Source organism: Nerophis lumbriciformis, linkage group LG07 (assembly GCF_033978685.3).
Source record: "Nerophis lumbriciformis linkage group LG07, RoL_Nlum_v2.1, whole genome shotgun sequence".
Lineage (NCBI taxonomy): Eukaryota > Metazoa > Chordata > Actinopteri > Syngnathiformes > Syngnathidae > Nerophis > Nerophis lumbriciformis.
In genome coordinates this window covers 16,535,327-16,561,150 of record NC_084554.2, presented here as the reverse complement: position 1 = coordinate 16,561,150, position 25,824 = coordinate 16,535,327, and the positions used below count along the sequence as shown (strand labels likewise).

Below are 25,824 nucleotides of genomic sequence, written 5' to 3'. Positions count from 1 at the left end.
CTTTTCAATAAAAGGACCACAGCTATTGAACTCTTTACCGGACTCTTTGAAAAGTATACCTGCGCTTGTCACTTTCAAAAAACAAACAAAATGATGGCTAGTTGAGCAACAATCGTGTTCCCATGTTTAGTTTTTACTCATTTTTACTAATTGGTTTTTATCTAGTCTTGTTCACGAGTGAGGGAAGAGTGGATCGTGAGATCGACAGGCGGATCGGTGCGGCCTCTTCAGTAATGCGGACGCTGTATCGATCCGTTGTGGTGAAGAAGGAGCTGAGCCGGAAGGCAAAGCTCTCAATTTACCGGTCAATCTACGTTCCCATCCTCACCTATGGTCATGAGCTTTGGGTTATGACCGAAAGGACAAGATCACGGGTACAAGCGGCCGAAATGAGTTTCCTTCGCCGGGTGGCGGGGCTCTCCCTTAGAGAGAGGGTGAGAAGCTCTGTCATCCGAGGGGAGCTCAAAGTAAAGCCGCTGCTCCTCCACATCGAGAGGAGCCAGATGAGGTGGTTCGGACATCTGGTCAGGATGCCACTCGATCGTCTCCCTAGGGAGGTGTTTAGGGCACGTCCGACCGGTAGAAGGCCACAGGGAAGACCCAGGATACGTTGGGAAGACTATGTCTCCCGGCTGGCCTGGGAACGCCTCGGGATCCCCCGGGAGGAGCTGGACAAAGTGGCTGGGGAGAGGGAAGTCTGGGCTTCCCTGCTTAGGCTGCTGCCCCCGTGACCCGACCTCGTATAAGCGGAAGAAGATGGATAGATGGATGGATGGTTTTTATCTAGTCTCCACTTTGTCTGTGTTATTATTATTATTGGCTTTTAAAGGCCTACTGAAACCCACTACTACCGACCACGCAGTCTGATAGTTTATATATCAATGATGAAATCTTAACATTGCAACACATGCCAATACGGCCGGGTTAGCTTACTAAAGTGCAATTTTAAATTTCGCAGCGAAATATCCTGCTGAAAACGTCTCGGTATGATGACGTCAGTGCGTGACGTCACGGCTTGTAGAGGACATTTTGGGACAGCATGGTGGCCAGCTATTAAGTCGGTTGTTTTCATCTCAAAATTCCACAGTATTCTGGACATCTGTGTTGGTGAATCTTTTGCAGTTTGTTCAATGAACAATGGAGACAGCAAAGAAGAAAGCTGTAGGTGGGAAGCGGTGTATTGCGGCAGGTGTTGCGCTGGATAACGCACCCCCGCCGTAGAATGCACCCCCTGACTGTTGTGCCGAATAACACAGCCGGTGTTTCATTGTTTACATTCCCGGAAGATGACAGTCAAGCTTTACCATTGGCCTGTGGAGAACTGGGACAACAGAGACTCTTACCAGGAGGACTTTGAGTTGGATACGCAGACGCGGTACCGTGAGTACGCATGCAGCTGCGGCTTCCAAGCATTTGATCGCTTGCCCATACGTGCGTGCCGCTATGTGCATGTCACGTACGTAACTTGGGGGACTTTGGGGAAATATATGTGCTGTATGAACTTTGGGGAGGTGAACGGTACTTTGGGCTGTGGGATTGAGTGTGTTGTGCAGGTGTTTGTGTTGTATTGGCGGGTTATATGGACGGGAGGGGGGAAGTGTTTGTTATGCGGGATTAATTTGTGGCATATTAAATATAAGCCTGGTTGTGTTGTGGCTAATAGAGTATATATATGTCTTGTGTTTATTTACTGTTTTAGTCATTCCCAGCTGAATATCAGGTCCCACCCGCCTCTCACAGCATCTTCCCTATCTGAATCGCTCCCACTGCCCTCTAGTCCTTCACTCTCACTTTCCTCATCCACGAATCTTTCATCCTCACTCAAATTAATGGGGAAATTGTCGCTTTCTCGGTCCGAATCGCTCTCGCTGCTGGTGGCCATGATTGTAAACAATGTGCAGATGTGAGGAGCTCCACAACCTGTGACGTCACGCGCATATCGTCTGCTACTTCCGGTACAGGCAAGGCTTTTTTATCAGCGACCAAAAGTTGCGAACTTTATCGTCAATGTTCTCTACTAAATCTTTTCAGCAAAAATATGGCAATATCGCGAAATGATCAAGTATGACACATAGAATGGAACTGCTATCCCCGTTTAAATAAGAAAATCGCATTTCAGTAGGCTTTTAACTCTAGTTTGCACTTTGTCTATATTATTACTATTATCATCATTATCGACTCATTCTATTTTTTATTTTCCTATTTTAATGATGTTGGATCTGTGTTGTTGTTGTTGTTGTTGGGGCCAAGTGTTGTAAATTAGCTTTGGCTACAAACACTGTGATGCATACATTGGATAACTGTTTCAGATGTCTATGTTTTTGTATCCGTCCCTATTTCAAATAAACCTCTATAATAGCTAGCTCGTCTCTCATGCCAGCTGTTAGAATAATTTTATCTAAGTTATCACAAAAACTTTTTGTTTCAATGAGTTCCCAGCGAGAAGCAAAAACATGTCTTTGAAGCTACCAAGAAGAAGGCTTGTAAAACTCCATTGTGTAGGATGGGAAGCAACATGAAGGTGTTCTGTTTTCTTTCATGTATTGTAATCAATAGAAAGATATTGTTTTAACCCAAGTAGAGCCTTTTTTTTAATATCTCGATATTTTTAGGCCATGTCACGATACACGATATATATCGCGATATTTTGCCTTAGCCTTGAATAATCACAGCAGTATGATGATTCTATGTGTCTACATTAAAACATTCTTCTTCATACTGCATTAATATATGCTCATTTTAAACTTTCATGCAGAGAGGGAAATCACAACTAAGTCAATTTACCAAAACTGTATTTATCAAACAGTTATTAAGCAGTGGCACAAACATTCATGTCATTTCAAAACAGAAAGTGCAAGATTGTCAGAGACATTTTAAAACAAGCTATGAGTGCACTTTTCTGCATGATGTCACTAAGATGACATATCAAAACAACACTAAATTAAAGTGCACTTTTTGTACAGAACGCCACTACATTAGTTTAAAACAAATATAGTGCACTTTTGTGCATGATGTCACACAAGATATTTCAATAACTGTCAAATAAAAATGAGCTGAATAATAGGAAATCAAATTGTGTCCGTCCTTCGCTATGTGGTAGGTTCCGGCGGACGTTATCTCCTTATGTCGTGGACTATTTTTTTCATACGGTGTTGATGTGGAAATGGTTGCCTCGGCATTTTGTTGGTGTGGCACCTAACGGAGATGTTGACATGCGGAGTAAGCACTGTTCATTCTCTAGCAGGTGACTTTTCAAATGATGCTACATATTAGCAGTAATGCTACTCTTTGTAGCAACGCTTTTGCCCCACACTTGACAAATTACGGTTGTCTGTTCAACATATTCCCGCTTGAAGCCAAACCACCACCAGACGATGGACCCCGTGCTGTTTTTCTTGGGAATTAATTTTTCCTTCATTTGGTTACCAGATTTGCACCTTCTTTCTCTCGTATTACCACTCGCACCACAGCTAACGTTACCCATGCTGCTACCTCTCTGCTCCGCGAGGGCGTATACGTATGTGACGCATGTAAGAAGATGCGCCTGTTTAAGTCTCTGTGAGAAGGAGAGACTAGAAAGAGTGAGAAGAGCCTGTAGTGTAATGCCAGCAGCTAAAAGCAACTGCGTGAGAACGTATACTCTAATATCACGATATAGTCATTTTCTATATCGCACAGAGACAAACCCGCGATATATCAAGTGTATCGATATATCGCCCAGCCCTAAACCCAAGGACTACAATGCGGAGAGAAGGCAGGATCTGCCCAAGTTCCAGACACCGCTTTTTTGAAGTCTTTTAGGAACCTTTCTTTGAACTGTTTTACGACCTTTTCTGTGAGCTGTTTATGACCTTTTCTTTTGAACTGTTCTGTAACCAAAAGTAACGCTGTTTACGACCCAAGTCCCTTTGGAAGCAGCTGTCTCCATGTGGTCAGGGAAAGTCCAAATAAAGGAGGAGGCGTACAATCTTTCGCCAGAGCGTGCTGGAGACTGTCAAATAGTACAGACCAGACGTTTCTCCTCAAATTGAGCCAAATTTAATTCTGTCTCTGTTTGATTCTTTGCTTCTTGTCCTGTTTAATAGATGTCATCAGTGTTTGAACCTGACATCATCGACCCAGGTTCGAGTCCTGGGCGAAACAGAAAAAGCATGGACTTGACCACGTGGATTACATGTACAAAACCCAAGACCAGTGAAGTCGGCCCTTTGTGTAAATGGAAAATAAAAACAAAATACAATGATTTGCAAATCCTTTTCAACTTTTATTCAATTGAATAGACTGCAAAGACAAGATACTTAACGTTCGAACTGGGAAACGTTATTTTTTGCAAACATTAGCTCATTTGGAATTGTTTCAAAAAAGCTGGCACAAGTGGCAAAAAAAGACGGAGAAAGCTGAGGAATGCTCATCAAACACTTAATTGGAACATCTCACAGGTGAACAGGCTAATTGGGAACAGGCGGGTGCCATGATTGGGTCTAAAAGCAGCTTCCTTGAAATGCTCAGTCATTCACAAACAAGGATGGGGCGAGGGTCACCGCTTTGTGAACAAATGCGTGAGCAAATTATCGAACAGTTTAAGAACAACATTTCTCAACGAGTAATAGCAAGGATTTTAGGGATTTCACCATCAAGAATCTGGAGAAATCACTGCACGTAAACGATGATATTATGGACCTTTGACCCCTCAGGCGGTACTGCATCAAAAAGCGACATCAGTGTGTAAAGGATATCACCACATGGGCTCAGGAACACTTCAGAAAACTACTCTCAGTAACTACAGTTGGTCGCTACATCTGTAAGTGCAAGTTAAAACTCTACTATGCAAAGCGAAAGCCATTTATCAACGACACCCAGAAACGCTGCCAGCTTCACTAGATGGACTGATGCAAAGTGGAAAAGTGTTCTGTGGTCTAATGAGTCCACATTTCAAATTGTTTTTGGAAACTGTGGACGTCGTGTCCTCCGGAACAAAGAGGAAAAAAAACATCTGGATTGTTCAAGGCACAAAGTTCAAAAGCCAGCATCTGTGATGGTATGGGGGTGTATTAGTGCCCAAGACATGGGTAACTTACACATCTGTGAAGGCACCATTAATGCTGAAAGGTACATACAGGTTTTGGAGCAACATATGTTGCCATCCAAGCAATGTTATCATGGACGCCCCTGCTTATTTCAGCAAGACAATGCAATCCATGTGTTACAACAGTGTGGCTTCATAGTAAAAGAGTGCGGGTACTAGACTGGCCTGCCTGTAGTCCAGACCTGTCTCCCATTGAAAATGTGTGGCGCAATCTGAAGCCTAAAATACCACAACGGAGACCCCGGACTGTTGAACAACTTAAGCTGTACATCAAGCAAGAATGGGAAAGAATTCCACCTGAAAAGCTTCAAAATTTGGTCTCCTCAGTTCCCAAACGTTTACGGAGTGTTGTTAAAAGGAAAGGCCATGTAACACAGTGGTAAAAATGCCCCTGTGCCAACTTTTTTGCAATATGTTGCTGCCATTAAATTCAAAGTTAATGATAAATTTGCAAAAAAAAAAAAAAACGTTTCTCAGTTTGAACATTAAATATCTTGTCTTTGCAGTCTATTCAATTGAATATAGGTTGAAAAGTATTTGCAAATCATTGTATTCTGTTTTTATTTACGAATTACACAAAGTGCCAACTTCACTGGTTTTGGGTTTTGTACATTAGAGATGCAGAGTTGCATGTTAACTGAATTAGGGACACAACTTGTATTTACTGTATATGTGGCGGTATGAGGCTAAATTAGTCACTCGTGGTGCTGTTGCATGGTAAAAATCTGCAGACCATTGGCACATTTTCACTTTGGCCCTTGGAGGCCAAACGTTTGGGCACCCCTGATCTATGCTTTACTTGATTTCATTCAAGAGTTTCCTTGCCTCCATGGCCGAGTGATTTTCTAGAAAGTATATTGGGTAAACCAAAATACTCAAAAAAAAAAATGATGCAGTAAACTGCTGCGTCACAGCAAATTACAACCACACGAATAAACAGGATGAAAGTAACTGCACAGCATAATCCGGTACCTCCAGGCTTTGTGATTGTTGCAGCCACAAATTGTGGTAGCTTTTAGTTGTTGCACTGTTTGAATCGACTTGGGATTTTATGAATTGGTTATCAGTGTTTGAAGTGTTCCTTGTAAACTTAACCTACAAACCCCGTTTCCATATGAGTTGGGAAATTGTGTTAGATGTAAATATAAACGGAATACAATGATTTGCAAATCATTTTCAACCCATATTCAGTTGAATATGCTACAAAGACAACATATTTGATGTTCAAACTGATAAACATTGTTTTTTTTGCAAATAATCATTAACTTTAGAATTTGATACCAGCAACACATGACAAAGAAGTTGGGAAAGGTGGCAATAAATAATGAAAAAGTTGAGGAATGCTCATCAAACACTTATTTGGAACATCCCACAGGTGAACAGGCAAATTGGGAACAGGTGGGTGCCATGATTGGGTATAAAAGTAGATTCCATGAAATGCTCAGTCATTCACAAACAAGAATGGGGCGAGGGTCACCACTTTGTCAACAAATGCGTGAGAAAATTGTTGAACAGTTTAAGAAAAAACTTTCTCAACCAGCTATTGCAAGGAATTTAGGGATTTCACCATCTACGCTCCGTAATATCATCAAAGGGTTCAGAGAATCTGGAGAAATCACTGCACATAAGCAGCTCGATCCCTCAGGCTGTACTGCGTCAACAAGCGACATCAGTGTGTAAAGGATATCACCACATGGGCTCAGGAACACTTCAGAAACCCACTGTCAGTAACTACAGTTGGTCGCTACATCTGTAAGTGCAAGTTAAAACTCTCCTATGCAAGGCGAAAACCGTTTATCAACAACACCCAGAAACGCTGTCGGCTTCGCTGGGCCTGGGCTCATCTAAGATGGACTGATACAAAGTGGAAAAGTGTTCTGTGGTCTGACGAGTCCACATTTCAAATTGTTTTTAGAAACTGTGGACATCGTGTCCTCCGGACCAAAGAGGAAAAGAACCATCCGGATTGTTATAGGCGCAAAGTTGAAAAGCCAGCATCTGTGATGGTATGGGGGTGTATTAGTGCCCAAGACATGGGTAACTTACACATCTGTGAAGGCGCCATTAATGCTGAAAGGTACATACAGGTTTTGGAGCAACATATGTTGCCATCCAAGCAACGTTACCATGGACGCCCCTGCTTATTTCAGCAAGACAATGCCAAGCCATGTGTTACATCAACATAAAAGAGTGCGGGTACTAGACTGGCATGCCTGTAGTCCAGACCTGTCTCCCATTGAAAATGTGTGGCGCATTATGAAGCCTACAATACCACAACGGAGACCCCCGGACTGTTGAACAACTTAAGCTGTACATCAAGCAAGAATGGGAAAGAATTCCACCCGAGAAGCTTAAAAAATGTGTCTCTTCAGTTCCCAAACGTTTACTGAGTGTTGTTAAAAGGAAAAGCCATGTAACACAGTGGTGAACATGCCCTTTCCCAACTACTTTGGCACGTGTTGCAGCCATGAAATTCTAAGTTAATTATTATTTGCAAAAAAAAAATAAAGTTTATGAGTTTGAACATCAAATATGTTGTCTTTGTACTGCATTCAATTGAATATGGGTTGAAAATGATTTGCAAATCATTGTATTCCGTTTATATTTACATCTAACACATATGGAAACGGGGTTTGTAAAAAAAAAAAACAGAATTTCAACAACAATTGGAAAGTTATTGATGTTTTGCTCCTTTTATAGCACACAGACTAAAAAGTAGACACTAGATGGCAGTAAAAGCACAGTCAGAGCTCATTGTCAAATTACCGTACTTAATTCATGATAACTAATATTAGTAATAATTGATAATAACTACAAACACAATTCTCCGTGTAGGTTTTACATTTGAAAAGTGTTTGTCCATCTTAAACATTAATTTATGTTGGTGAATGAGAGACGATGAGAGATTATCGTCACTTTTTGGTGTGTCTGACAATGTTGGTCAGCATTGCAAATGAAAAGCCGTTCCTAATTGTCTTAGCATTTATAAATAAATTATTTCGGGTTTTTTTTTAAATTTATATTACGTTTATAAACTCAGGAAATATGTCCCTGGACACATGAGGACTTTGAATATGACCAATGTATGATCCTGTAACGACTTGGTATCGGATTGATACCCAAATTTGTGGTATCATCCAAAACTAATGTAAAGTATCAAACAACAAAAGAATAAGTGATTATTACATTTTAACAGAAGTGTAGATAGAACATGTTAAAAGAGAAAGTAAGCAGATATTAACAGTAAATGAACAAGTAGATGAATAATTCATTTTCTACCACTTGTCCTTTATAATTTTGACAAAATAAATGACACAATATGTTACTGTATATGTCAGCAGACTAGTTAGGAGCCTTTGTTTGCTTACTTACTAATAAAAGACAAGTTGTCTTGTATGTTCACTATTTTATTAAAGGACAAACTTACAATAAGAAACATATGTTTAATATACTGTAAGATTTTTTTGTTAAAATAAAGCCAATAATGACATTTTTTGTGGTCCCCTTTATTTAGAAAAGTATCGAAAAGTACCGAAAAGTATCGAAATACATTTTGGTACCGGTACCAAAATATTGGTATCGGGACAACACTCGTTTGGATCAAGAAATCCTGTTGAATCGATTCTGAATCGAATTGTCACCCAAGAATCGGTATCTAATTGAACTGAATCAGAGTTGTTGTAGGAGGTATTATCTGGGTTGGGTTTTGACATTATTTTCCAAGTAAAATTCTACATATGAGTCTAATCTCTTTCAGAAAGCATTTTAAAGGTTGTCAAACAAAACCTTGCGATACCAATTTGACGTGGTGGTCTGTTGTCATTCTTCTTACAGACCGTTAAAGTCCAAGGCAACGACATTTCCCACAAGCTCCAGATCTCCAGAGTCGGCAAGAGCGACGAGGGCTTGTACGAGTGCCGTGTGACACAGGCTAACTACGGGGAGATCGTGGATTACAAAGCCCAAGCTTGGTTGAGGGTCAACGCCACCAACAGAGCACGGCGTCCACTGCAGCCGCCCAAGAAGAGCTCCCCTTTGCACCTGACGGACAAGAAGCCGAGAAAGTCCACCTCATCTGTGGGCCAAGACAACATGAACTCAGACCAGAGGGTGGACTCTTCGTCTACATCGCACACGTCGTCAAATACAGCCACACACAACACCAGCTCAGGTACGTTATATAAATACAACCATTATTGATGAGTTATTGTAAATACCCGAGACGTTTCATGTACCCTTACAAATAGATCATTTATAAAAGGTTATGTAAGGCTATACAAAAGATTTTTAGGTCATCATCGGCGGTCACTCGAAGCGAGTATGACGATCCTCCTAGTAGGGGGGTGTCCCTTTATGGAGGATGCCTGTGCGTGACTTTGTGACACCACACCAGGGTCCAGTAGCATGCAGTCCAAGACGACTGGGGACCCTTTTCTGCTGCAGCCTTCATCCGCCATCCCAGCCGTTGTGACGCTCCATAGGGTTAGCAATCATCCTCCGCCTGTTCCACCGTTGAGGTCTTGGGTTGTTATTTCCCCATAACTGGGCCCACATGGATGTGGTGGTGCCTTCTTCCGCCATCGCAGCCGTTGTGGTAGTTCTTACATCTACCGTCTTCCGCCTGCTCCGTCGTTGAGGTCTTCACCGTATCCCTGGCTAGGGGGCAGTCAGGTACTAGACCTTTGCCAAGGGCCACCTGGGGTAACAGTAGTAAAGGGGTTAACCTCCTAGTGCCCCAAGACCCCATAGAGGAGCCTCCACTGCCGGATGCACTTTAACGTCATGCCCAGGTCACATTTTTTAGGTATATACTGATGGACATATCAATGTATTAATGATTTCTTAAAAATGGCCTTGGTATTGCTTAGTAGTTTGACAACAATATAGAGTTGACTATCATATGCATAACAATGTAAATGTTTACCTTTTGTCATAACATTGCCAAATGATAGCATATAGAGTTGAACATTTACAGGACCTAACGTTGAACCCTGGGGAACACCACTATCTCTCTTGTACAGTATGTCCATGATGTGTGTTCACTAGAGGTAAGGTAAAAAAAATTATCTGCCAGTAAGATATTGGAGGATTTTAACAACTTAAAAGCAGTGACTGAGATATCCAGGTTTGTGGTGAGCAGCCTGTTTCAAACAATATTGTGGTTTTTCTGCTGAGGTGTACAAACTGAGGCCTGGGGGGGGGCATTTTTAGGGCCACTGGTTGGAATAGCCTTTAAGGTCTATTCAGGTGTACTGGAGAGGAGGCTACGCCGGATAGTCGAACCTCGGATTCAGGAGGAACAGTGTGGTTTTCGTCCTGGTCGTGGAACTGTGGACCAGCTCTATACTCTCGGCAGGGTCCTTGAGGGTGCATGGGAGTTTGCCCACACGTCTATATGTGCTTTGTGGACTTGGAGAAGGCATTCGACCGTGTCCCTCGGGAAGTCCTGTGGGGAGTGCTCAGAGAGTATGGGGTATCGGACTGTCTGATTGTGGCGGGCCGCTCCCTGTACGATCAGTGTCAGAGCTTGGTCCGCATTGCGGGCAGTAAGTCGGACACGTTTCTAGTGAGGGTTGGACTGCACCAAGACTGCCCTTTGTCTCCGATTCTGTTTATAACTTTTATGGACAGAATTTCTAGGTGCAATCAAGGCGTTGAGGGGATCCGGTTTGATGGCTGCAGGATTAGGTCTCTGCTTTTTGCAGATGATGTGGTCCTGATGGCTTCATTTGGCCAGGATCTTCAGCTCTCACTCGCAGCCGAGTGTGAAGCGACTGAGAATCAGCACCTCCATGGTCCATGGTTCTCGCCCGGAAAAGCGTGGAGTGCCATCTCAAGGTTGGGGAGGAGACCCTGCCGCAAGTGGAGGAGTTCAGTACCTCGGAGTCTTGTTCACGAGTGAGGGAAGAGTGGATCGTGAGATTGACAGGCGGATCGGTACGGCGTCTTCAGTAATGCGGACGTTGTATCGATCCGTTGTGGTGAAGAAGGAGCTGAGCCGGAAGGCAAAGCTCTCAATTTACCGGTCGATCTACGTTCCCATCCTCACCTATGGTCATGAGCTTTGGGTTATGACCGAAAGGACAAGATCACGGGTACAAGCAGCCAAAATGAGTTTCCTCCGCCGGGTGGCGGGGCTCTCCCTTAGAGATAGGGTGAGAAGCTCTGCCATCCGGGGGGAGCTCAAAGTAAAGCCGCTGCTCCTCCACATCGAGAGGAGCCAGATGAGGTGGTTCAGGCATCTGGTCAGGATGCCACCCGAACGCCTCCCTAGAGAGGTGTTTAGGGCACGTCCGACCGGTAGGAGGCCACGGGGAAGACCCAGGACACGTTGGGAAGACTACGTCTCCCGGCTGGCCTGGGAACGCCTCAGGATCCCCCGGGAGGAGCTGGACGAAGTGGCTGGGGAGGAGAAAATCTGGGCTTACCTGCTTAGGCTGCTGCCCTCGCGACCCGACCTCGGATAAGCGGAAGAAGATGGATGGATGGATGGATGGTTGTCTTTTATTGGCCTTTGTCACATTGAAAAAATGTAGGCTATCAAAGTCAATAATTGCATTCGTCTTGCTTCTTTACCTTAACTGCAGATGGTTACCTGAAAGGGCTGCTTTACGTTTAGTGATCAGTGCAAAGATGCGTGAGTCTCAGGGCATTCAGTCGATCGCAACTGGACTGTTCGGTTTGTCTTGGAAGTTGTTTCTCCTGTCATCCGAGTAGGCTTCATCAGTTCATTGGTCAGATCTCGTCTGACCAATCGAAGTCAATTAGCACGACCTGATGAAGCCTACTCACATGACTTGGATGAATGAGAACATTCATTGAGAAAGATGCGTAAAGGGAAATCAGACTGGTTCAGATTTCACTTCAATACATACTGCCGGACCTTTGCTAAAATAAAGGTAGTTAAAGGGGAACTGCACTTTTTGGGGGAATTTTGCCCATCGTTCACAATCATTGTGAAAGACATGACGACGGATGTATCATTTTTTTATGCATTCTACCTCGTAAATAAAAGTCCGCTTACAATGGAGCCTATGGGAAGTTCTCTATTCCTCCCATAAAACCCAAAACATAACCATCCAAAAAGCGCCAACAATACTCCATTTACATTTTGTGACTTGAATATTAACCAAGTGTTAGTGGAATTGTTATTATAAGCGCTAGCACAGACTAACTGATTATAGTGGTGCTGTGAACACGAGCTTGAATGTTGACGTGATGAGCTGCTTCCTCGTTTCCTTGCTTGTCAAACTTAATTCTCAATCGTAAATAATGCCTCTCACCTGGATAGAAGAAGGCTAAGGATATATTCTGACAGCCGAATTAGACTCGGAAATTGCAAAAACGACACGAAAAGATGCCTCGTTCCACCCCCCTATTCTTGTTCTAAATGGGAATAAATGACCATCCTCGCAGTCGGCATCCTAATGACAGCAGACATTGCACAGTAAGTGATGTTTTATTATGTTTGTTGGCTCCCATGAAATCTGCAGTGAGTAATAATCAGTGATGTTGTTAAAAAAAAAGCGAACGTCGTGATGCATTTTTGATATTGATGCGCCGCGTATGCTTAAAATTATCAAAATAGGTAATTATTCTATGTTATTTTTGTTGTGCCTGTTACTAAATTACATATGTACTTACAGCATGTACCGTAGTTTTCGGACTATAATTCGCAGTTTTTTTCATAGTTTGGCCCGGGCTCCAGTGCGTCTTATATATGTTTTTTTCCTTTTTTATTATGCATTTTCGGCAGGTGCGACTTATACTACGGTGCGACTTACACTCCGAAAAATACGGTATATAAAACCTTAACTAATGGAGGTGTTTGGATGTTTTTTTAAGGGTTTTGTAGGCAGGATAGAGCGACTCACATGGGCTCCATTGTAAGCGAACATTTGATCGCATTTATTTACTCTTTAGAATGCATTTAAAAAAAATTACATCCATCTTCATGTCTTTCATGATGATTGTGAACAATAGGCAAATGTCAAAAAAAAAAAAAAAGTGCAGTTCCCCTTTAAAGGCTGCAAACTCATTATGAAGAAAGGACAGCGGCTGTAACTCGGGAGACAACGGATACTTTTGTTTACAAATCTCCCCAAACGCATCATCGTCATTAAATGCACCAGAAAAACCAGGTGCACTCTTCCAGCCTTCACAAAAAAAAAATGTCATAGTAAAGTAGTTTACGTATTTGTTGTTATTTTGTACGTGAAGAAACAATACCTTAATGCAATTAACATTTATGGAATGTTACAATAACAGTACACTTTCATTGGCAATTACTTTTTTTCGCATGGTTTCACTTTTGGAAACTTTTGAAAAAGTTTAAACTCTCCAATGTATTTTATGGTAATGAGAACAAACAAAAGTACATTTGTATTTTGTAACAAATTAAATTGATTCAAATCGTGATTAATCAATTATGAATACATGTGGGATATTGGTCATAATACCCAGCCCTAGTCTTAAAGGCCTACTGAAATGACATGTTTTTATTTAAACGGGGATAGCAGATCCATTCTATGTGTCATACTTGATCATTTCGCGATATTGCCATATTTTTGCTGAAAGGATTTAGTATAGAAGAACGACGATAAAGTTTGCAACTTTTGGTCGCTGATAAAAAAAAAGCCTTGCCTGTACCGGAAGTAGCGTGACGTCACAAGTTGAAAGTCTCCTCACATTTCCCCATTGTTTACACCAGCAGCGAGAGCGATTGGGACCGAGAAAGCGACGATTACCCCATTAATTTGAGCCAGGATGAAAGATTCGTGGATGAGGAACGTGAGAGTGAAGTACTAGAGTGCAGTGCAGGACGCATCTTTTTTCGCTCTGACCGTAACTTAGGTACAAGGGCTCATTGGATTCCAGACTCTCTCCTTTTTCTATTGTGGATCACGGATTTGTATTTTAAACCACCTCGGATACTATATCCTCTTGAAAATGAGAGTCGAGAACGCGAAATGGACATTCACAGTGACTTTTATCTCCACGACAATACATCGGTGAAGCACTGAAGCTACGGAGCTAACGTGATAGCATGGGGCTTAACTGCAGATAGAAACAAAATAAATAAACCCCTGACTGGAAGGATAGATAGAAAATCAACAATACTATTAAACCATGGACCTGTAACTACACGGTTAATGCTTTCCAGCCTGGCGATGCTTAACAATGCTGTTGCTAACAACGCCATTGAATCTAACTTAGCTACGGACCTCGACAGAGCTATGATAAAAACATTAGCTCTCCACCTACGCCAACCCTCATCTGCTCATCAACACCGAAGCTCACCTGCGTTCCAGCGATTGACGGAGCGACGAAGGACTTCACCCGATCATTGATGAGGTCGGCGGCTAGCGTCGGATAGCGCGTCTGCTATCCAAGTCAAAGTCCTCCTGGTTGTGTTGCTGTAGCCCAGGGGTGCTCACACTTTTTCTGCAGGCGAGCTACTTTTCAATTGATCAAGTCATGGGGATCTACATCATTCATATATATAATTTATATTTACTTATTTATGAAATATATGTTTTTGTTAACAAGTTATCAATCAATCAATCAATCAATCTTTATTTATATAGCCCTAAATCACAAGTGTCTCAAAGGGCTGCACAAGCCACAACGACATCCTCGGTACAAAGCCCACATACGGGCAAGGAAAAACTCACCCCAGTGGGACGTCGATGTGAATGACTATGAGAAACCTTGGAGAGGACCGCATATGTGGGTAACCCCCCCCCTCTAGGGGAGACCAAAAGCAATGGATGTCGAGTGGGTCTGACATAATATTGTGAGAGTCCAGTCCATAGTGGATCCAACATAATAGTAAGAGTCTAGTCCATAGTGGGGCCAGCAGGACACCATCCCGAGCGGAGACGGGTCAGCAGCGTAGAGATGTTCCCAGCCGATGCACAGGCGAGCGGTCCACCCCGGGTCCCGACTCTGGACAGCCAGCACTTCATCCATGGCCACCGGACCTGTGCCCCCCCCCCTCAAGGAAAAGGGGAGCAGAGGAGAAAAGAAAAGAAACGGCAGATCAACTGGTCCAACAGGGGGGCTATTTAAAGGCTAGAGTATACAAATGAGTTTTAAGATGGGACTTAAATGCTTCTACTGAGGTAGCATCTCTAATTGTTACCGGGAGGGCATTCCATAGTACTGGAGCCCGAATAGAAAACGCTCTATAGCCCGCAGACTTTTTTTGGGCTCTGGGAATCACTAATAAGCCGGAGTTCTTTGAACGCAGATTTCTTGCCGGGACATATGGTACAATACAATCGACAAGATAGGACGGAGCTAGACCGTGTAGTATTTTATACGTAAGTAGTAAAACCTTAAAGTCACTTCTTAAGTGCACAGGAAGCCAGTGCAGGTGAGCCAGTATAGGCGTAATATGATCAAACTTTCTTGTTCTTGTCAAAAGTCTAGCAGCCGCATTTTGTACCAACTGTAATTTTTTAATGCTAGACATAGGGAGACCCGAAAATAATACGTTACAGTAGTCGAGACGAGACGTAACGAACGCATGAATAATGATCTCAGCGTCGCTAGTGGATAAAATAGAACGAATTTTAGCGATATTACGGAGATGAAAGAAGGCCGTTTTAGTAACACTCTTAATGTGTGATTCAAACGAGAGAGTTGGGTCGAAGATAATACCCAGATTCTTTACTGATTCGCCTTGTGTAATTGTTTGGTTGTCAAATGTTAAGGTGGTATTATTAAATAAATGTCGGTGTTTAGCAGGACCGATAATCAGCATTTCCGTTTTCTTGGCGTTGAGTTGCAAGAAGTTAGCGGACATCCAATGTTTAATTTCATTAAGACACGCCTCCAGCTGACTACAATCCGGCGTGTTGGTCAGCCTTAGGGGCATGTAGAGTTGGGTGTCATCAGCATAGCAATGAAAGCTAACACCGTATTTGCGTATGATGTCGCCTAGCGGCAGCATGTAAATACTAAAGAGTGCAGGGCCAAGAACCGAACCCTGAGGAACTCCGCACGTTACCTTAACATAGTCAGAGGTCACATTATTATGGGAGACGCATTGCATCCTGTCAGTAAGATAAGAGTTAAACCACGACAAGGCTAAGCCTGACATACCAATACGTGTTTTGATACGCTCTAATAAAATATTATGATCGACGGTATCGAAAGCAGTTAAAGGTGTTTAATGATAATGCAACCATGTTTAACACATATAGTTAATATTGCTAATACATTAAAGGTGTTTAATGATAATACAAGTATGTTTAATACATATAGTTAATATTGTTAACAAGTTAAAGGTGTTTAAAGATAATGCAAGCATGTTTAACACATATAGTTAGTATTGTTAACAAGTTAAAGGTGGTTAAAAATAATACAAGCATGTTTAACACAAATAGTTAATATTGTTAACAACTTAAAGGTGGTTAAAGATAAAACAAGCATGTTTAACACATATATTTAATATTGTTAACAACTTAAAGGTGGTTAAAGATAATACAAGCATGTTTAACACATATAGTTAATATTGTTATCAAGTTAAAGGTTGTTAAAAATAATACAAGCATGTTTAACACATATAGTTAATATTGTTAACAACTTAAAGGTTGTTAAAGATAATACAAGCATGTTTAACACATATAGATTCCTTTCTTTCATGAAGACAAGAATATAAGTTGGTGTATTACTTGATTCTGATGACTTGCATTGATTGGAATCAGACAGTGGTGCTGATAACGTCCGCATTTTCGAATGGAGGAGAAAAAAAGTCCTCCTTTCTGTCCAATACCACATGAAAGTGGTTGGTTTTTGGCATCTTATTTGTCCAGCTTCCATACTCCTTTGTATACACTTTACAAGAAATACATTGTCGGCAAACTCCGTAGCTTGCTAGCTTGTGCACGCCAGCTTTCTAAGACTCTTATTTTGTTAGCGCAGGCAGGATGAAGCAGAGCTTTTATTGTGCAACTGTGCAGTCGGTCTTTGGAGTTTTGACGACAGGTACGGCGCCAGAGTCTGTTGAAATAAAGTGTTTCTCGCCTTCCAGTTGGTAATTTTAATGAGCTGGCAGCAGCCAGCGTCATCTCAGAAGACCCTCGGGTGCCGTGAATGTCAATCAATGACGAAAGTGACGTCATAGTGAAGATTTATGATCGCTCATTTTTTAGGACTATTTTTTTAATGCCTGGCTTGTGATCGACTGACACACCCTCCGAGATCGACCGGTAGATCGCGATCGACGTAATGAGTCAGACGCTAATACACCGATCACACCTATAGCTTTCTTCTTTGCAGTCTCCATTGTTCATTAAACAAATTGCAAAAGATTCACCAACACAGATGTCCAGAATACTGTGGAATTTTGCGATGAAAACTGAGCTTTTTGTATTGGATACAATGGCGTCCCAATACTTCCGTTTCAACCATTGACGTCACGCGCATACGTCATCATACCGAGACGTTTTCAACCGGAAGTTTCGCAGGAAATTTTAAATTGCACTTTATAAGTTAACCCGGCCGTATTGGCATGTGTTGCAATGTTAAGATTTAATCATTGATATATAAACTATCAGACTGCGTGGTCGGTAGTAGTGGGTTTCAGTAGGCCTTTAATACAACTGCTGTACTTAGGGTACCTGGGGTACTCAATTCCCACGATGCGGCTGTGAGGTTTATGGTCGAATCAGACTTCTCCGGATTGAATCATCGCATAGTCAGCTATTCTAAGACATCCCGAGATTCTACACTAATTTGCTTTGTCACCTAAAACCTAAACAATAAATCAATGTTTTGTTCAAACTGCCGAGCATTTATTGATCGACACAGGATTGGTTTTAGCATTTTTAATGCACAGAATGCATCAAAATCCTTAAATTTTTTTGAGGTAAGGAAAGACACGTTTTTTGAACGGATTGGGGCACATATACAAAGGGGCTGGGACTTGATACTTTTGGGACTAACAGACCCGAAAGTCCCAAAGTACCACAAATAGTCCCAAAGTACCCCAAACGGACTCACCCCAAAAGTCCTTTTGGGCAACCCCATTTATCATTGGGACCACTCAGGTTCTTTGGGGACTTTCCTGGACCCTTTTATGTCCCAATTGGGTTGAATTTGGATTATTGGATTAGAGGTTAGGGTTGTGGAGTGCGTCCCTCGGGGGGCAAAGGTTTGGACACCACTAATTTATTCAGTCAAATGCTGTACTTTGGGCGGAAATCCATTCTCAATATGTATGTATTTAGGGACCGCAATGTCCCTTTGGGACAGAGGACCCTATTGAATTTGTAAGGTTTTATTATTCTTTATTATTATTCTTTATTATATCGCCGCCTCTTCAAAACTCACCATATTTGACACACACATCAGGACTGGCGAAAATTGCCATCTAATGAAAAAACCAAACCCCAAACTCAAAATTGCGCTCTAGTGCTCCTTAGGAAAAAACACAGACAAAACTGCTTGTAACTTGCGGTAGGAATGTCGTAGAGACAAGAAACAAAAACCCCTATGTAGGTCTGACTTAGACGACCTAGATTTCATACACTGACACCCTTCAGCAAAAATCAACAGGAAGTTGGCAATTCCCCCTTCTAAACAAAATTTTAGTAAAAACAGTCACTTTTGCCTCTTTGAGCTGTAGTTTGCCCCCCTTAACATGCTTCAAAACTCACCAAACTGGACACACACATCAGGACTGGCAGAAATTGCGCTCTAAAAAAAAACCAAACCCGAAAACTAGGAATAAAACACAGACAAAACTGCTCCTAGGAAGAAAACACAGAAAAAACTGCTTGTAACTTCCGGTAGGAATGTCTTCGAGACATGAAACAAAAACCTCTATGTAGGACTCACTTAGACCTACATTTCATATACTGACAACCCCCAGCAAAAATCAACAGGAAGTTTGCAATTCCCCCTTCAAAACAAAAGTTTTGTAAAAAACGGTCACCTTTTTTCAAACATTATCTCCTCTAAGTGCGTTTGTCGTTTCGGTCTCAAACTAGCACAGGAGAGAGATTGAACCCTTCTGATTAAAAGATGACGAAAGAGTTTTAACTACTGCTCCGGTTTTGATTTTACGAGCCTTCAAAGAACCGCTGCGCTGGTGCAGCTGCGCTGCTGCCATTTCAAGATGGCCGCTTAAAAGCAGGAAGCACCAGCGTGACCACACAATGCAGAGAATGTAGGTACTGTGCGGGTAAAGATATGTTAACTGGGTAAAGGCAGAAAGCACAAGTGTGAGCCCAATATGCAGAGAAGGTAGGTAATGTGCGGATGAAAATAGGTTGAATGGGTACAAGTAGGAAATACGAGCGTGACCTTACTATGCAGAGAAGGTTAAATTACATGATTACATAGATATGTTGTATGGGTGAAAGAAAGAAGCACCAGTGTGTCCCCAGGATGCAGGGAAGGGAGGTAAAGTGCAGGTAAAGATATGTTGAATGGGTAAAGACAGGAAACACCAGCAAAAGTTGGTCCAGTCCAACGCTGCTTGCAGCTTTAATTGTGTATGTGTTCATAGTACACCCATTGTGTATCATGGTCTTTCCTCATAATTTTTGACAGACAACCTGGAATTGAGTTCAGCTCAATCTACAAGGCAATGAATCATATTTCAATGATAACCTGTAGTCAGTTGGACTGTTTGCACCAGAAAGACGTATTGAATAGTTTCTATAGAGTCCAGGGGGATAAATCAATTGTTATTTATTAACCCTTCAATTTAAAGAAAAAAAGCTCTCGACCTTAAAGCCAAGCTGAAGGGTTCGTGTGCATAGGAGCAGAAAATAAGAACAAGGGCAGCTCTGTGTGATCTGATTAATGCACGTCTCACGCTTGAGTCTGAGAGCATGGCTACATTTGCAAAATGAAAATGTGTGGAACTTTTGGGGGGATTTCACACTTCAGTGTTCCAAACAAACCCTTCAGTAAGGTTTGCATATTTACAGCATTTATAAATGAACTCAGAAACTAACCAAACACAGATTCTCCTTTCCGGTCCGTCTTTGTTCAGGGTATTGCGTGCATTCGGGAACGAACATCGCTTTAGATTTAACCCGTAAGAACCTGGTCAGTGTTTTTCACTGCCAATTCCCATCATCCGTGAGAGAGATGGGCTGTGTCGGAGGCAGATATTTACATATATCCGTATTTAAGTGTTACTTCTTTATTTTCATAATCATATTACAAAACAGCTAGTGTTTTTCTTCCAATTGTGGTCTTTTGGTTGTCTGCAAATACTGTGTGCTAACCTTGACTATGGAATGTAAGGAGGAGAGATACTCCTTCTTTTATCTCTTCTTGTGTCCAGCTGCGGAGGACAATGGGCATGTGTTTGGGCTGTAAAGACAAGACAGCGAGGGTGGGAGGGAGAGAGACTTTATAGAATAGAAGGTTTCCATATTTTAGATGAGACCATCTTAGCTGCGCGATTGAATGTTCTATTTGATGGTCTCATTATATTTCCAAAGCTTTGGGGATACAATTACAAAATACCTATTCTGTCTCTGGTGGTTCTTCTACTCAGCTTTCAGTGTCGTAAAGAGCTTGGGAGTGACCAAAAACTTGAATTCCCTGGGAGGAACAACTGGTCCAAACACAACCGCTGACACCAATCACATGTTTGAAACTGTACATGTTTGTTTATTTATGGTGAGTGCCGTTCACAATGTAACAATATCAACACAATATTCAAACTATTTTCTAATGATCTTTTATTACATACAGTTTGAGCAGAATAAATTCAATATTACACAATAACTAAACAAAACTAAAAACGACTTTGTTTTTTACCATCTAAGTCACAGGTGTAAAACTCAAGGCCCGGGGGCCAGATGTGGCCCGCCACAGAATTTTATTTGGCCCTCGAAAGCCTGGAAATAATATGTATCAATACAGTACTGTAAATTGTCTTACTAAGTGTATTCTTTCTTTCTATTTTGGGAGAAAAAAAAAATATATGTACCCCATGTAATCTCAAATTAAGTTAACTTAAATATTGTCTAATTATGCAAATGTATATGATCAAATATTCAAACCATGTTTTAAATAGAAATAAATACTAATAATAATGATTTCAAAGCAAGTTATCCATCAAATTGTACAATGTAAAAGTAGCAATAGATTTCATGGTAAAATTGTGGAATTTACTGTGGTTTTTACAGCATTTTTCTCAAAAAAGAAAAAAACTATATATTTTTTTACTGTAATAAACTGTGGTGCTACTTTGGCATTTACAGTAATACACCGAAAAATCTACAGTTGTTGATTTGCGGTAAAAACAAACAAACAAACAAAAAAAATTTTTTTTTTTTTAATTTACAGTCAAAAAACTAATGTCAATTTAACAGTAAAATTCTTGCAACTGAGCTGCCTTTTATTTTACCATAAAACAGCAGTACTGTTTATCCATTTACAGTAATATACACTCAATTTTGAGGTGAAATTATTGCAACCTATTTTTTTTTTTTTTTACATTTCAGTTTGAAAAATATCTACTAAACAAATGCATTAAAAAACGGTGCAATAATTATATTCACTGTTAGAAGCGGCCCTCTGGGGCCAAACATAACTGCAATGTGGCCCTCGGTGACAACGACTTTGACACCTCTGATCTAAGTCCTCCTATGTCCAGGCAAGTATTCCCTAAATGTTTAAACATGGACAAAACAACAGCAAACATTTTGTTTGTGAAAAATAGAGTTCAGACACGTCCGAGTATAGAGCCATCAGGCTGGCTATGTTGTTTCTGAATGGGGAGAGACACAGAGGTGGGTAGAGTACCCAAACATTCTACTCCAGTAAGAGTACCGTTACTTTAAAATAATGACTCAAGTAAAAGTAAAAAGTAGTAATTAAAATAATTACTTGAGTAAGAATAAGTAAGTATTCCGTGAAATAACTACAATATCTTTGTGTGTGTGTGTGTGTGTGTGTGTGTGTGTGTGTGTGTGTGTGTGTGTGTGTGTGTGTGTGTGTGTGTGTGTGTGTGTGTGTGTGTGTGTGTGTGCGAGACATGAAAAAACGAGGGCTGCCAAGTGATTAATTTGTTAATCAGATGAATCCTGATTAATCATGGGTTATTAAAGGCCTACTGAAAAGCGATTTTCTTATTTAAACGGGGATAGCAGGTCCATTCTATGTGTCATACTTGATCATTTCGCGATATTGCCATATTTTTTCTGAAAGGATTTTGTAGAGAACATCGACGATAAAGTTTGCAACTTTTGGTCGCTGATAAAAAAGCCTTGCCTGTACCGGAAGTAGCAGACGAGTAGCGTGACGTCACAGGTTGTGGAGCTCCTCACATCTGCACATTGTTTACAATCATGGCCACCAGCAGCGAGAGCGATTCGCTCCGAGAAAGCGACGATTTCCCCATTAATTTGAGCGAGGATGAAAGATTTGTGGATGAGGAAAGTGAGAGTGAAGGACTAGAGGGCAGTGGGCGCGATTCAGATCGGGAAGATGCTGTGAGAGGCGGGTGGGACCTGATATTCAGCTGGGAATGACTAAAACAGTAAATAAACACAAGACATATATATACTCTATTAGCCACAACACAACCTGGCTTATATTTAATATGCCACAAATTAATCCCGCATAACAAACACCTCCCCCCTCCCGTCCATATAACCCGCCAATACAACTCAAACACCTGCACAACACACTCAATCCCACAGCCCAAAGTACCGTTCACCTCCCCAAAGTTCATACAGCACATATATTTCCCCAAAGTCCTCAAAGTTACGTACGTGACATGCACATAGCGGCACGCACGTACGGGCAAGCGATCCAATAATTGGAAGCCGCAGCTGCATGCGTACTCACGGTACCGCCTCTGCGCATCCAACTCAAAGTCCTCCTGGTCAGAGTCTCTGTTGTCCCAGTTCTCCACAGGCCAATGGTAAAGCTTGACTGTCATCTTCCGAGAATGTAAACAATGAAACACCGGCTGTGTTTGTGTTGCTGCAGTCGGCCGCAATACACCGCTTCCCACTTACAGCTTTCTTCTTTGCTGTCTCCATTGTTCATTGAACAAATTGCAAAAGATTCACCAACACAGATGTCCAGAATACTGTGGAATTTTGCGATGAAAACAGACGACTTAATAGCTGGTCACCATGCTGTCCCAAAATGTCCTCTACAATCCGTGACGTCACGCGCTGACGTCATCATACCGAGACGTTTTCAGCAGGATATTTCGCGCAAAATTTAAAATTGCACTTTCGTAAGCTAACCCGGCCGTATTGGCATGTGTTGCAATGTTAAGATTTCATCATTGATATATAAACTATCAGACTGCGTGGTCGGTAGTAGTGGGTTTCAGTAGGCCTTTAATTGCTTGCATAAATAACATTTGCTGAAGAAAATACCCCAATATTTGGGTACAAATGCAATTCAGTAGTCTAAATGTCATACTGGTATGTTTTTTAGATGATTTACTGAACTGCAAGTCCTGAATTTACTCAAAACTTGGTGAAAAAAAGTATATTGAAAATTAAGTGCACATTTTGAAAGTCTTTGCAGTTTGCAACAATCTTGCAAACAAGGTACAGTTACTAAATGATAATGTAGTAAATGCTCTAATAAACAACTTAACAGAGTGCACCATTTAATCGTCTTTAGATTATACAGTCTTTGAAACAAACAGGTTTGTTTCAGTGACGTGCAGTCAGGGGCGGCAGGTGAGGCCATCATGGAAAGAAAAAAAATGTAAAAAGAAAAAAAAAAATTTAATTGTTATATGTATCCAATGATTATACTATAGAGTTATTTTCCATTTAACTTCACCAGTTTTAGATTATTTTTATTCAAAATTGCTGAATTTTCACATTTGTTGTTCAAATACTGAGAAGAGACTTGCGGTGATCAGCAGCCAGTTGAGGCACGTCACTCAGTTGAGCCTCACCATGGATTGCGCAATGACTCGGCTAACTGCTGGCCTGCTGTGCAGTGAGACCGTATTGCTTTATGAATTATATTATACATTTCCATAGTTTAGTTAGCTGAGGTATATAATGTACAGTGTATTTTGTCAACAACTGTATGTGTGTAACGTATTTCTTGTGCTGAGCAATCATAAAACGGCTGCGAAGACGCACTGTGTGAGGCTCGCAGTAATCCCGCCTCATGGTGGTAGAGGGCGGTAGTGATCCCAGAGATCATTCTTGCGACTACTCCGCTGCAGAAGAAGTGACAACAAGCAGCAACAGTTAGCAGCGATCGTTTATTTTTTCCTCTTGCCTTGACTTTTAACATGGAGGATTACATATCTAAAATAAAACAGTTTTCTAAACTGGACTTTCAATCGAAGCAGGAGGTAATACTTAAAGGAAGATCTCCATCGAGACAGAGAGACTTTTGAAACTGAAGAAAGATAAGGAAGACTTCTATAAACAAGTTATTGATACTTTTGTTCAAAAGGAGCTGCGCATGGACTTCATTTATAAGTAAAGGTAAGACCATAATAAAGTTGTTGTTTTTTAATAAATGTGCTTTTTTTGTGTGCTACAGTTTGTATGTGTAAAGTTAAAATTAAATTAAAGTACGAATGATTGTCACACACACTAGGTGTGGTGAAATTTGTCCTCTGCATTTGACCAATCCCCTTGATCACCCCCTGGGAGGTGAGGGGAGCAGTGGGCAGCAGCGTCGCCATTTTTGGTGATTTAACCCCCAATTCCAACCCTTGGTGCTGAGTGCCAAGCAGGGAAGAATGCTGGTATGAGCTTTTAAACATAACCCGTTAACTGCTGCCAATCAAATGGTGAATAAGATACTCTTTAGGGTTCATATGTTTGTAAATCTGACTGTGATGAAGTCAGTGCCTCACCAGCCATCAACCTCACCGCACGTCACTGGTTTGTTTACCTTTTTCAGACGACAATGCTGATCTCTCTGTTTGGTACAATGCGACACGAGCTCATTGTGAAATTCCCATCTAGTCTGTAGTTGCAAGTTGATGCTCTTGTTTGTGTAGTACAGTTGGTTTATCCTTGCTGTAATTGTGCCTCTCCAATATATTGTACGACAAATCAGCTGTGGTGTGAACGACATCTTCTTGCATGACTTGGTCTTCATAGATGTTAGATGTCCTGCATGTGGTTGCTGTCTGTTTAGCAAAGGCATTGTTTCACTTAGCTGTGTGACTTTTGTTGACAACATTGAATCAGTAAACTTTGCCAGTGTAGCGTTCTCCTCTGCTTCTTGTCCATGTAGCTAGCATTCTGCTTGCTTTCACCTCAGAGTCTCCAATATCCCCGGGAAAAGTCACTAGATTTGTCACTAGTAGCTGTTTGCAAAATAAGTCGCCATCCTCGATTACGTGTTTCGGTTTAAGATGGTATTTTAAACTCGATGTAAAAATGTTTGTCGCTGCAAGACCAACAATTTGGGATTTACAATATTAACTACGAACGATAAAACACTGAATATTGACAACATATGAACGTCGCACCCCCTCTCGGTCGACATATTTTGCAATCAAGCGAAACGCAACAAAAATGCAATGCGAAATATGAACGCGAAGGGTAAAAAAACGAAGCTTTAGAACTTTGTTGTGAAAATCTCCTTCCCCGTCTGTCCCTGACACCCGAATTTCAGGCTGGCTGCTCTGAAAACGCTCCCCACCCACATTGCTTGGTGCCTCGTCTGAGCTGCTGTGATTTAGATTACCGTAGTAACTAATTAGATTACCATAGCAACTAATTAGATTACCATAGTAACTAGTATATCAT

The 25,824-nt window shown here is 41.4% G+C and overlaps 1 protein-coding gene across 1 annotated transcript in view; it reads left to right on the top strand.

Moving 5' to 3' along the window:
* Positions 1-25,824, top strand: part of vstm2a (V-set and transmembrane domain containing 2A) — a 282,539-nt gene that overhangs the window by 176,292 nt on the left and 80,423 nt on the right. The window contains exon 4 of the mRNA XM_061965743.2: positions 8,921-9,257. Coding sequence (XP_061821727.1) covers positions 8,921-9,257 — 337 coding nt within the window. The remainder of the gene's footprint in view (positions 1-8,920; positions 9,258-25,824) is intronic.